Source organism: Gouania willdenowi, chromosome 1, assembly GCF_900634775.1.
Source record: "Gouania willdenowi chromosome 1, fGouWil2.1, whole genome shotgun sequence".
Taxonomy (NCBI): Eukaryota; Metazoa; Chordata; class Actinopteri; order Blenniiformes; family Gobiesocidae; genus Gouania; species Gouania willdenowi.
Window position 1 is genome coordinate 31,988,732 of NC_041044.1, and position 11,975 is coordinate 32,000,706.

At 38.6% G+C, this 11,975-nt stretch overlaps 1 protein-coding gene across 1 annotated transcript; it reads left to right on the forward strand.

The window, feature by feature from the left end:
* Positions 1–10,220, forward strand: LOC114471627 (transcription factor AP-4-like). The gene is made up of 7 exons (XM_028460483.1): positions 1–352; positions 2,967–3,132; positions 4,261–4,359; positions 5,261–5,431; positions 6,470–6,616; positions 7,656–7,817; positions 7,952–10,220. Exons 1-7 carry the CDS (start codon positions 264–266, stop codon positions 8,105–8,107), a joined length of 990 nt encoding a protein of 329 aa, XP_028316284.1. The 5' UTR covers positions 1–263; the 3' UTR covers positions 8,108–10,220.
* Positions 10,221–11,975: the final 1,755 nt, after the last annotated feature.

Sequence of the window (11,975 nt, forward strand, 5' to 3'; positions counted from 1 at the left end):
GTAGGCGGAGGCAAAAAGCCACACACACACACACACTGGAGGGAACCCCATCAGCTGTGTGGAAGGCAGCACAGCCTGCATTATTTTTTTTATTTTTATTTCCTGTCCTGTTAATTTGGCTTTCCCTCTTTATTAGCGTGTGTTGCATGAATTCAAAGTGTGTGGATTTCTGCTGACGACCAAGAGGAAAACAAACCGCGTGTTATTGTTGCGCTTGGAGCGAGTGGAGGAAGAGGGGAAAACACGGAGGAGGCTGCGAAAGCATGGAATATTTCATGATGCCCTCAGAGAAAATAGCATCGTTACAGCAGTTCAAGAAGACGGAGAAGGACGTGATCGGAGGCCTCTGCAGGTACGTGGCTCGTACTAAATGCTTTAATGAACACATGCGACTGCAACGCGTGGGGCGTACGTGTGTGAGTAGTGTGTGTGCTGCCTGCTCACGCAGCATGCTAACAGTTAGCATCAGTGCCATGTCTGCAGCAGCGGCAGCATCGGCGTGGTGACAGAAACTGACTGAAAGCCAACAAAAGGACTCAACGTCTGCTTAAAGCTCGCATTTGCATTAAATCACTTGTCGTTACCCAGTGTAGTGTGGTGTGTGTGCTTAATAAATATATAGATTAATCATTATGTTGACGCAGAAACGGCTTATTCTTGAATACCAACCACGTGGTAGTTACGTGTTCCCCGCCTGCTACACGCCAAACATAATATTTTTATTGATATGTTGTGATTATACACCCTCTGTTTTGGTGTCATAATGTCCTCACGTTAATAATCTACGTAGTCATGAGTTGCATATGGCACCATTTATGACCCGGTAAACGCGTGTACGCGCCGTTTGGGAAGCTTCCTGGCTTCGTGCTGTGTGCTAACACTAGCTTAGCATGGCTAACTAGCCAGCTACCCTCCACACTCGTGTTTCATTTTCTGTGTCCTTTGGGCTCGGACTGGTTGAGTATTCTTTGCACACACTAAAAATTTTTTTAAAATACATCATCTTGGGAGCACTGTGGCTGTTTAGAACCGTTTATTCGCTCGCCGCTCGGTGTTTAGAAGCTGAAAGCATTGTTCTCCGTGGTATGTGTGGAGGCCCTGCAGCTGTTGTCAAATGCGCCCCCTGGTGGCTGTGGTGGAGTTCTGCAGCCACCAACAACAACATCTACATAGCCTGAGGCGGTCTGACGTCAACATGAGCAACCCCTCGTTCTGAAATACCCCTTTGTATGTTTTGGGTTTTTAAGTTTTTGGTTTTTTTGGGGGGCGGGATTATGATGTGATATTATGATTTTAAATATCTAAATCGATTTTTTTTTTTTTTTTTTTTTTTTTTTTTTTTTTTGACAGAGCAACAATAATAATACATATTTTTACAGTAAATTGTAGGTGAATTCAATTGTGGTCATTTTAAACAGTAGGTGTAATTCAGAGAAAAGTGTGTTGACAGACTTCTTTATTTTAGGTTAGAATAAATGTAGATTTCAAGAAGAACTGAATTGTTTTGTCATTTGACTCAGTTAACCTATGGAATAGGCTTGATTGTATTTTTAAAGTGTGAGATCGGTGTATTTATCAGTTTAATTTGCAACTTGAAAGCATTCTCTTTATATTAAATTTTTCTACCTTGTACAAATGTGTCTTTATTTTTTTTATTATAATTGTTGTACTTTTCCTTTTTTTTTGTTTTGTTCTTTGTTTCAATTGTGTTTTTTCTTTGTGGCATCCAGTGTGGACACAGCGAAGTAAGAATTTCATTGTACAGGGAGACATGTTTCCTTACTGTGCACATGATAATTTACGCTTTGAATCTTCAGAAAGCTCAGACCTCCACCACGCCATCACAGTCCCCCGAATTGCATTGGATCACTTGTTCATTATCCCATTTTGAATATTTCATGAAAATTTGATCAAACTGTGTCATTAGTTTTTGAGTTGGATTGTTTACAGACAAATAAATAAACGCTGGCATAAAAAAAAAATCACCTCCGAACTTGGCAGTGGATAAATTACCTAAAGAATTGTTTGCATCAGTCCCCAAAAGAATGTTGCTGGAACTTTTTGGAAACTAAAGGCCCACATTTTTTATGGGAATAAATGTGACTTAAGCAAGCTTTGTGTTTGGAATGCATACATGTTGACCAAATCTATTATTTACAAACATGCAGTGCTATAACTTTTAAAATCAAATGATCATGCTCAGATAATGTCTTGATTTCTTTGGGGAAAATAAAAACTAAATTTATCCTCAAAATAATGCGTGACATTGCCACAACATGTGAGCTACTTTCACTGGCAGCATTCTTAATCCTATAAAACAATCATGTTGTGTGGGTGCTCCTTCACCTCTGTCATCACTTTAAAGTGTTAGGAGACAGGTTGTAGATGTAGAAAGACTTCTTGTAAACGCATGTTCCTGGATTGTTGTTTTAAAAGGGATCACATGACATAATAAATATATATTTAACTTAAGCTGTGTGATCTTTATGTCTTGTTTGTCCTGGTCTAGCTAAACCTCCCAGATCAGGTTCTTCAGGTTGGGTTGGTTGTCTTCATCTGTTAAGGTGCGACTAATAATTAATTCCTCAATTACACGGACATGGTTCTTTGGATTGTAAATTAGTGAGGGCAGCAAGTTCAGATGAACTTAAAGACCTCTGCAGTCTGGCTGGAATGTGCAATGGTTGATGCCTCGAGTTCACATGTTTTTTTGTTGGGAGGTCACAACTAATTTAGTTCTTAATCCAAAGTTGTATATGGTAACTGGTTTAGAGTTTTGTTTGTTTTTTTTAATGTACAGATAACTTCTGAAGCACATGACCTTTTAAAGATATAACCATTAAATCAAGGAATCCAAACCAGAGCTGTATCAAAGTAATACAATTATCAGCTGTTCTCAGCCCATATTCCTTGTCTGAAAGTACCCAAAAAATAATGATCTTTCTCCTCTTTCATCCTTGTTACAGCCTCGCCAACATCCCCCTCAGTCCAGAGACGGCTCAGGACCAGGAGAGGCGGATTCGCCGTGAGATTGCCAACAGTAACGAGCGCCGGCGCATGCAGAGCATCAACGCAGGGTTTCAGTCCCTTAAAACACTCCTGCCACACACAGATGGAGAGAAACTTAGCAAGGTGCGGAAATATCCTAACAAACCTATATATCATTATATTTCTGAGATGAGGATGTGCCGATTTCCCTGATTTTGGCGATCGGCCGATCCTTTCATATGAAACCGATCTTTTCCGCCAATCTTTTCGCAAAGGTCTTAAAGTCAGCCACTGTCCTCTTCTGCTGTGAGTTAACTGACCAGCTCATGTGTGCATGTGTGTGAGTGCGCATGCCTCTGCTACACAGGATAACAACAACAGCACAGTTGGCTTAGCATGTTGGCAGTTTTACACAAAGAGGGCAAAGGATCGCAATTTGTAATTCCTGTAACGCTGAAATAAGCTAAACCACGCTAAACCACCACACTGCTCAGTATGCAGCATTTGAAGCTAGAAATCAAGCTAATGCTACAGCTAGCAGTAAACAGAGCTAGCGGTCCACTGAGAGCGCTTATTTGCGAAAAGAGCAAAGCTACTACTAGGAAAATGATGGAGTTTAATTTGAATTTTAATAAAAACCTTCCACTAATGTATCAGTTAGAGGATATCGGTCCGATATCAGCCAGAAAACGAATATTGGATTTTATCGGACTGCGTCTAAAATCACCTATATAAGCTCGCCGATAAAATTTTCCGCTCCAGCGGAATGGGTGACTGTGGTTCACACTCCAACAAAGTAAATTACTGTTGCTGACTAATGTTCTCTGTTTGAGTAACATGTCGTTTTTATTGTTATGGTAAGGTATTGATTGTTATAAAGGATTATGAATTTGTGCAAAAACCGGCTGTTGTATAAAATTTATTAAAACAAAAAATGTGATGCATAAAAATGCTCTCCAATTTAAAACAATATATTAAATGTAAATACAAGTAACTGTTCAACTATTGCATTAACAATCCCAAATGGTGGCCGTTTGACATTTATTGTCCAATATTAAAAATGAAAATGTTAAATTTGCATGAAGTTCTACATAAACCTTTTCACAATTTTGGTGCAATATCAACCTTCAAAGGCAGTTTCATTGAGCTTTTATTATACAGTACATCCTCCCTCTGACCTTGTAATGTACAGTGATTATGTCATTATGTGTTGAGTGTGTTCAATGTTCCCAATGCTGCTCCTAGATTTACCTTTCTCTCTTCTTTTTTTAGGCTGCCATCTTGCAGCAGACATCGGACTATATTTTTACCCTAGAGCAGGAGAAGACGCAGCTCCTGGCTCAGAACAACCAGCTCAAACGCTTTATCCAGGTGAGAAAAAAGTGCCAACTTTTACTCAATTATTGTTTTTCAATTTTGAATGAAACCAGTCAACAGCAGAGTAGATGCTAGATGTTGTATTGCCTTTTTTTCAATTGCTGCTTTTTTTTATTTTTATTTTTTTATTCAAGATGACTCAATCAACCAAGCGTCTGCTGCACTGGGATTCAGTCCCAGTCCTTCTTTTAAAAGGATTAACTGTTTGTGATCAGTGCATGTGGTTTTAGCTGTGGTTTCATTCAAATCAATTCTATTCAAAACAATATTACCACCTGATATATATATTTTTTTTTTTTTTTTTCAGTATTGAACTGCTACAGTTAACTTTTATATTAAACAAAGTGAAAGAGTTTAATGGTATTTATAAATGAGAGAGGGCTGACTTTGGAGTTAGTCATTTTGCTAAATCAGAAGTTTATCTAGAAGTAGTTTCTCGGGGCCCGTTTACGCATATGAAGATGTTACTAAAACAAACGTCCTTTTCCAGGTTCTCACATCCCTAAAAATGGATTTGAATGGATTAAAAAAAAATCCAATAGTGATACACAATGAAAATGGGTGACATTTAAAAGCTTGTGTGGTCATTTATCACTGCTACAAAACATGCAGACTGGTGATTAGATGTGACATGGCACCCTTTTTTTCTTTTAAATTGGCTGTGATCACATTTGATTTAGAAATGTTTTTTATTGTATATTTTGCTGGGATGTTCTCAGTTTAAATATAGCAAAGGAAATGTTACATTTTTATAGTGTGTGTGGCTGCCTTAATATAATTGAATTTGAAACATTTGCCATGAACTTCACTCTAATCATGGGCACTTGTGACTTTACTGTTGAACCTTTTTTACACATCCTGCCTTTTTTCCCCTGTGTGTTTGTGTGGCCTGCAGGAGTTCAGTGGATCCTCTCCTAAAAGGAGGCGAGCAGAAGAGAAGGATGAAGGGATTGGTTCTCCTGATATGCTGGAGGAGGAGAGGGTGGATGAGCTACGGAGGGAAATGCTGGAGCTGCGTCAGCAGCTGGACAAGGAACGCTCGGCTCGTATGCAGCTTGAGGAGCAGGTGAAGGAAATCACTCACTGTTATACAGTAAAGATAACTTTTATTGTAACATAGTATGCAGAAGGTTTATGGATAATCTGTCATTGAAAACATGGATTATCATTCATAGTGATTGTCTTTATGTTTTGTGACAATTTTGAAAGTGTGTATTATGTTTGTTGTGTATTTAATGAAATCATGACAAATTGAATTTATTAACAAGAATGGCCATCTGCATAAAATCTTTAATTTATTGTAATATAGGGATGTAACAATTCACTCAACTCCCGATACGATTCGATTCTCTCACGATTTATTTTACAAAATGGGACTGTAGAAAAATGAGGACTGAAAAAAAGTCCTCATGTCAAAAGAATCCCTTGATAAACTATTCAAAACAATGCAATTTAACTAAAAAATAATTCTTGAATGAAATAAGTAAAGGAATAATACAAATGAAGAAGAAGCCTATTAATTAAAATTCTGATTCTATAGTAAACAATGCAAAACTGCATAATAATTCTTTTTAAAAGTGCAACTGAAAATGTATTTTGTGCCTTAACAATTGGACTTAAAAAAAAACAGTCACTGCATTGTATTTAGGTCGGATATTTGTTTGGACCAGCAGATGGCGCTGGTAACCCAGTGGTCAGTTGGCATGCAGATATCTTGCAGTGAAGAAGAGATGCTATGCTAGCAGACCTAGCTAATAGAAAAACATGACTTTTACAGATATTCACGTAATATTACAGACATTTTTTGGTGCTAAAGGGATAAGGAATCATTTATGAACATGTTTAAGTGTATAAGGCGGCCAGAAAGAAAGTATTAGCAGACTCCGCCCGCCGCCAACACTTCTGGATACTTAAAAGTGTGTTCATGTTTTTGATTTAAAGTTTCTCTTTGATAATTAGTTGGCATTGTCTGAGGTTATAAAAGCCTTAAAACAGTTAGTGCTTTGTATTTGTTTCTGTGGTTAACACTTAATGAGAATACAATCATAAATATTCATTATCCTTACCTGCTCGTGACACACTGGTTTGTGTGTTGTGTATCCAGGTTCGCTCTCTGGACGTCCAGTTGCACCCGGAGCGTCTGAAGGTGATCACCCAGCAGCTGGAGGAGGAGCAGTCACTCTTTCAGAGCCAGGCGCTGCTGCGGCTTCAGCAGCTCCACGCAGTGGAGAGACAAACGCAGAGTCCCAAGGTTAGACATGATGACCTCTGAGTGATCTCACATTAATCACCCACAGTTAGAGTTAGGCCAGTGTAGAATATGTTTGTTTAGGGGTTTTATTGTTACGTTTCTTTATTTTCACGCTACTTTTAAACCAGGATTTTTCAACCCTAGGGTCGTAACCCCATGTGGGGTCGCCTGAAATGTCTTGTAATAAAAGAAAAAAAATACTCATTACAATTATATTTTTAAACTTAAAGAATAACTAAACCTCTGCTTTCTCCTGACCTGCCACGAGGAGGGAAATTTAAAAAATGCGTTTATGGGCGGGGCACCTCGAACACTTAAGACACGCCCAGTCTATACTATAAAATCTCCAATGAACAATCTATGCTATGCTAACTAGCAACGCATTACTCAACATACTTCTCTATTTACTCTTCTCTCAATCCAGCCTACTCACCACAGATTGTAGGGCCCACAGGTGCTAGTTTTTTTTAAAAGGGGCGGGGTTAACTGTGCTTGTTTTTGACGCAAGATGGTCCCAAACTTTGCATGATCTTGTTATCAGCCAATAGCAAAATTCAACTGTAATAGCCGGGTTTAAACCCATAGAGGGCAGTAACTCTTATATTTTCCAACTAAATATGCCAAATTGAAATACTTTAACTAAAATGTACAGAGTTGGACCAGGATCAGTCAACAGCACTACTTCATACCCAAATACATTTGTATTCAGCAGGAAAAGGGTTTTTTGCGCAACTAAAAAAACAATACAAGATATCACAGAAATAGATATACAGCGTAGAAAGAGGAAGACAGCTTAAGGAGATTGAATTATTATTGTTTGCCAAATTTTTTTTCAATTGTATTTCTATACTTTCAGTTTCTTGAATATAAATCTAGATACATTAAAATTAAGTATACAAATATCTAAGCTGCTGCATATGCACTATTACTGTGGACACTTAAAGAAAAATAAGTATCTGAGGGTCGCCAGAAATTTGTGATATAAAAATAAATGACAAGAAAAAGGTTGGGAACCATAAACACATCTTCTGCTTTCCAGGTGCAGACTCCGCCCGCCCCGACCCACCACCCCACAGTCATCGTTCCCGCTCCAGCACTAACGCAGCACGCCCACCATCACGTCACCGTGGTGACCATGAGTCCGTCTGTCAACACCAGCACGGTGTCAACATCCAGGCAGAACCTAGACACCATTGTGCAGGTTTGAGCTTCCTGTTTGTGGTTGGAAAATATTTCTCCGCTGCTTTTTTTTTAACATTGGTCGACTCGGCCAGAGTTCATATTCCTGTTAAGTTGATTGGAGGTTTTTTTTTTTTTTTTTTGCTTTCCCACCAGGCGATCCAGCACATTGAACGCACTCAGGAGAGGAGAGCCAGTGCTGAGGATGAGCAGAGACGAGCCGTCATCGTAAGCCCCACCCACATCGCCATGGACACCGCCTGCTCGGACACTGACACAGACACTGAGGGAGAGGACTGCTTGATGAACTGAGCAGTGACAAAAACTCTCACACTAAACAGGAAACACTTAAAGAAACCCTTTCACTGTAAGATTCCCTCCAGGAGCAGGATGAACTTAAAAAAAAAAAAACTTCTTTGTTTTTGGCATCATTTCTCAACACCTAAACCCAGCGTCTTCAAGTCAGTGAGTAATGTAGAATCTTTGGATGTTGACATCAGAGGAGTATTCCCATTGCTGGTGTAAAAGCAAGTTTGTGGGTACTTGAATATTTTAATATTTCCTTGACGTTAGAAGCGTTGGGCTTCAGCAGTGTCATGTCACCCATTGTCACCAGCACTCTAATAGTATTACCTATGCTACAGAATGATGGGGTCTGTATTGAAGGGTTGAATGTAACTGCACAAACAAAACAAGCAGCTCTTATTCCTGAAATTACATGTGAAGTTGTTTTTTCCCTCTTTTTTTCCCTTTTTTTTTTTAAAGTGTTTTTGTTACACCTTTTCCCAGGTTTCTATAGAAATATGTCCAATTTTAAAAAGTGTTCAGAATTCAGGCTGAGATGATGTCAGTTGTACTTGAAAAATAATGTAAACCCGTTTAAAACATTGTTTTTAGATGTTTCGTGTCTTCAGTTGTCAGGGTCACTGAAATGAATTCATTTGAAATGAGAACAGATCAGAGGTCGTGTCTGTTCCCTGTGAAGAGTTTGGTTTGTAAAGGATTTCTAAAACTACATTTTAAAAGCACTAACTGTTGGATTACATTTAATTCTTTATAGTTTTTCCCATAAAGCTGTAAATCAGTCCAGTTGTCTAAAGTGGAATCAATCTAACTCATTTGGAGGTCTTGCATGTTAAATGTTCCTCTTACGACACCAGTCCTGTTTCTCCTTTTTTAATTTTTGTTTTAGTTGTGTGTGTGTGTGTGTGTGTGTGATCCCAGCCTGTGTACATCTGTTGGCTGTTCTTACATGGATTGAATTACTCTATGCACTGTTGATGGGTGTGCGTCGACTCGCGCTCGATGTGCTTTTCTCAAAGAATGTAGTTTCTACTTTCTAGGTGCTCTTCGTTAGCCTGCTGCTTTGCTCAAGAGCTGCGGTCCGAGGCCAAAACCCTTCATGTAACTCCAACAGTTCATAACGTGCCTGATTTGTTCACCTAATTTCTAAACACTTCAGTGTTTCACATGTGCTTGGTAAACAAAAAGAGTTGGGAAGACTTTTACTTTGGCTCATTATGTGTGCGATTTGTTTCTTAAATATCAAAAGTGTCACATCATCTGATGAGTATGGGGGGGGGGGGGGGGTCTTAGTGCTTGTCGCATATCACACTGCACTGGGGTTTTAAATACTTTTCACACTTGGACTCCTTTTTTGTCTCCGTTTTCATCCTCATGTTTGATCAGCCGTGTTCCCCTTGGGAATTGAACTGGAAATGTCTGCCTATCCGTGTCGTCCTAGAGTGAAAACCAGGATTAATGCTGTAAACATTCCTTTTGTCTTTTAATGGTTTATGTTCTCTGCTGAAAGCGTTACCAATGGCTGTTTGGTATGAAGCAGCTTCCTGTTGTGACATGTTTACCTTGTTTTTTGAGGGGGGGTTTCAATGTTTTTAACACACACCTGATGCGTTCACTGACATGATCTTTAGTGAAAGTTTTGGACACTTTGTCACAAACCAGAGCATCGGTTTTCCTTAGTTTAGTAGTTTAATGCTGAGCATTGGGGGGAAAGGGGGAACTTTTTTTTTTTTTTGTGAAGGTTGTTTTTTTTAAAGGAAAAAAGCTTGTGTTGTGCTGATAAATGCTGGACACTTGGCTGTCTATTTATCAGAGATCACTGCTACGGTTTTTGTTTTGCAGCACTGCTGTTTGTTGGTGGAGATATGTGATATGAAGCACTTGCTGTTCTGTACTGCCTGAATCATCTTTGTTCGCTCTTTGCTGTGACACCGTTAACATCTCTGTGGTGTTTTGCTTGTGTTTTTGTTTTTTTTATTCATCGCTCTTACATTCTTTTAGGAATAACAAGCTTTTTTAAAAAAATAAATATTTGTGACTTATGTTCTCATCAGTCCAACTCAATCAGGAGCTGTTATATTTTGTTTATTAAATCAAACCTTTGTAAAGCTGGAAAAAAAATAAACATTTGTACCTTTTTCGAAGTATACTTTGTAGTAACTTTAATCCTATGTAGGAGTTTGTTCACCAGGTGGCGACAATGAGTGAGAGGTTTCATGTTTTACTGATCAACATGGATCAGCGGCTTCCTTCTTCTCTATTTAGATATTTGTGTGGTTGTACAGAGCCTTATTTTAGTGGACATGCTTTGAATTTATGGTGTTTACAGACAATATCACAACCATCACCTGTAGTTTGAACCTGAGTAACAGTCAGTTCAGTTTGACCTCATAGGCCTTCCATTATTTGTCCAACAATCAGCCATGGCTCTCCATCACCTCTTGGTTTGTTACTGTTCATAAACAACTTCAACATAGATTTATTAAATACTTCCAATTGGGATTCCAAAATTACATTCCAATACACCATATTAGACAAATCCTATGCGGAATTTCCAAATCCCATTCAAAGCTATTAATTTCTCAACGTTTTTATTATGGTGGTCTAATTTTCCAAGGGAAGTGAATGCTGCTATTTTGAAATGACTAAGGAAACCTTTGGATACAGCATTTTCTCACACTATCAACAGTGCTATATGCTAATAATTATTGGATGAATACACGCTGGTTGTTTCTCATTAATATTCACAATCAGCTTTGTGTAAATGGTGAACAAGTTCCAGTTATAGTGAGAGTGACGGATGTTTTAAAGCTTCACCTAAAGATGATTTGCTTCTCATCTAAAGGAGTTGTTTAGCTTTGAACCGGTTTTTGATCTTAAAGTCTAGGATTCATGCTGGTGGTGATTTTGGGCTCAGTGTAACTTCCTTTAAAAGGAATCAATCACCTAATAGTTTTATTTATACAGTATTTTATCTGATAATATGCCAAATTATTCTCTTCATTTTAAAATTGATTAATCCTATCATCTGTATTATTCAGAGATCTAATGACTAATAAACCAACATGAATTGTATAAATACAGGGAGCTCACAGCTTAACGCTTGTGACTTTACCCCCCCCCCCCCCCCCCCTTTTTTTTTTTTGTGTCTACACACGTTACATTCTGAACATTTAGGGCCTGTGCTATGAAGCGAGATAAGTATATCCGGGATATCTGTTTGCGGGATTCTTCCAAACATTCTCTGTTAGAGCACCTGTCCTACGAAGCGGGATATAAACACGTTCACCTAAGACGGGTGATTTCAGCCTGGCTACGTGCACGATCCTGTGATAGGTGTGGAGATTACAGGGTCAGACCAATCACAATCACAGAAAAACCATATAGAGCAATTTACGTCACACAGGGAGTGCAGGCAGGAAGCTGCCGACACTGTTAATGCGTAGAATTATACAAAATTAATCCATGGGATGATAAATGTACAGCGCTTTGATCAGTTTCACTTTATTACAGCACAAACGTGTTTGTATTTAGGAAGTCCTCCTCAATTTATCACACACACTGGGACGAGAAAGCATTCTTTCACTGTAGTATGTTCCTGCTCAGACTGACGGTGTCTATGGACGAATTAATAAAAAAATGAATGAGTCGATATGGAAAGCACCCAAAACCATCTTCATCAGCTGACTGTAGATCAGTCCATCAGATGTAAATCTGTACCTTTTTAAAATGATGTCATCGGTAAATTTAAGGATTGCATTTATTCATTAATAATCTTTCTTTTCTCAAATCTGCACCAACCAGGATCCTCTAAGAATGGGCAGGTCATTTTCCAAGAGAACTGATTGGTCAGGAGGCGGGACTTTCGTACTAACTC

Excerpts from the sequence above, each read along its gene's own strand:
- LOC114471627 (XM_028460483.1), top strand. The coding sequence starts at position 264 with ATGGAATATTTCATGATGCCCTCAGAGAAAATAGCATCGTTACAGCAG. Across the intron at positions 3,133-4,260 it reads ATGGAGAGAAACTTAGCAAG|GCTGCCATCTTGCAGCAGAC; the intron begins GTGCGGAAATAT and ends TTCTTTTTTTAG. Across the intron at positions 6,617-7,655 it reads GACAAACGCAGAGTCCCAAG|GTGCAGACTCCGCCCGCCCC; the intron begins GTTAGACATGAT and ends TCTGCTTTCCAG.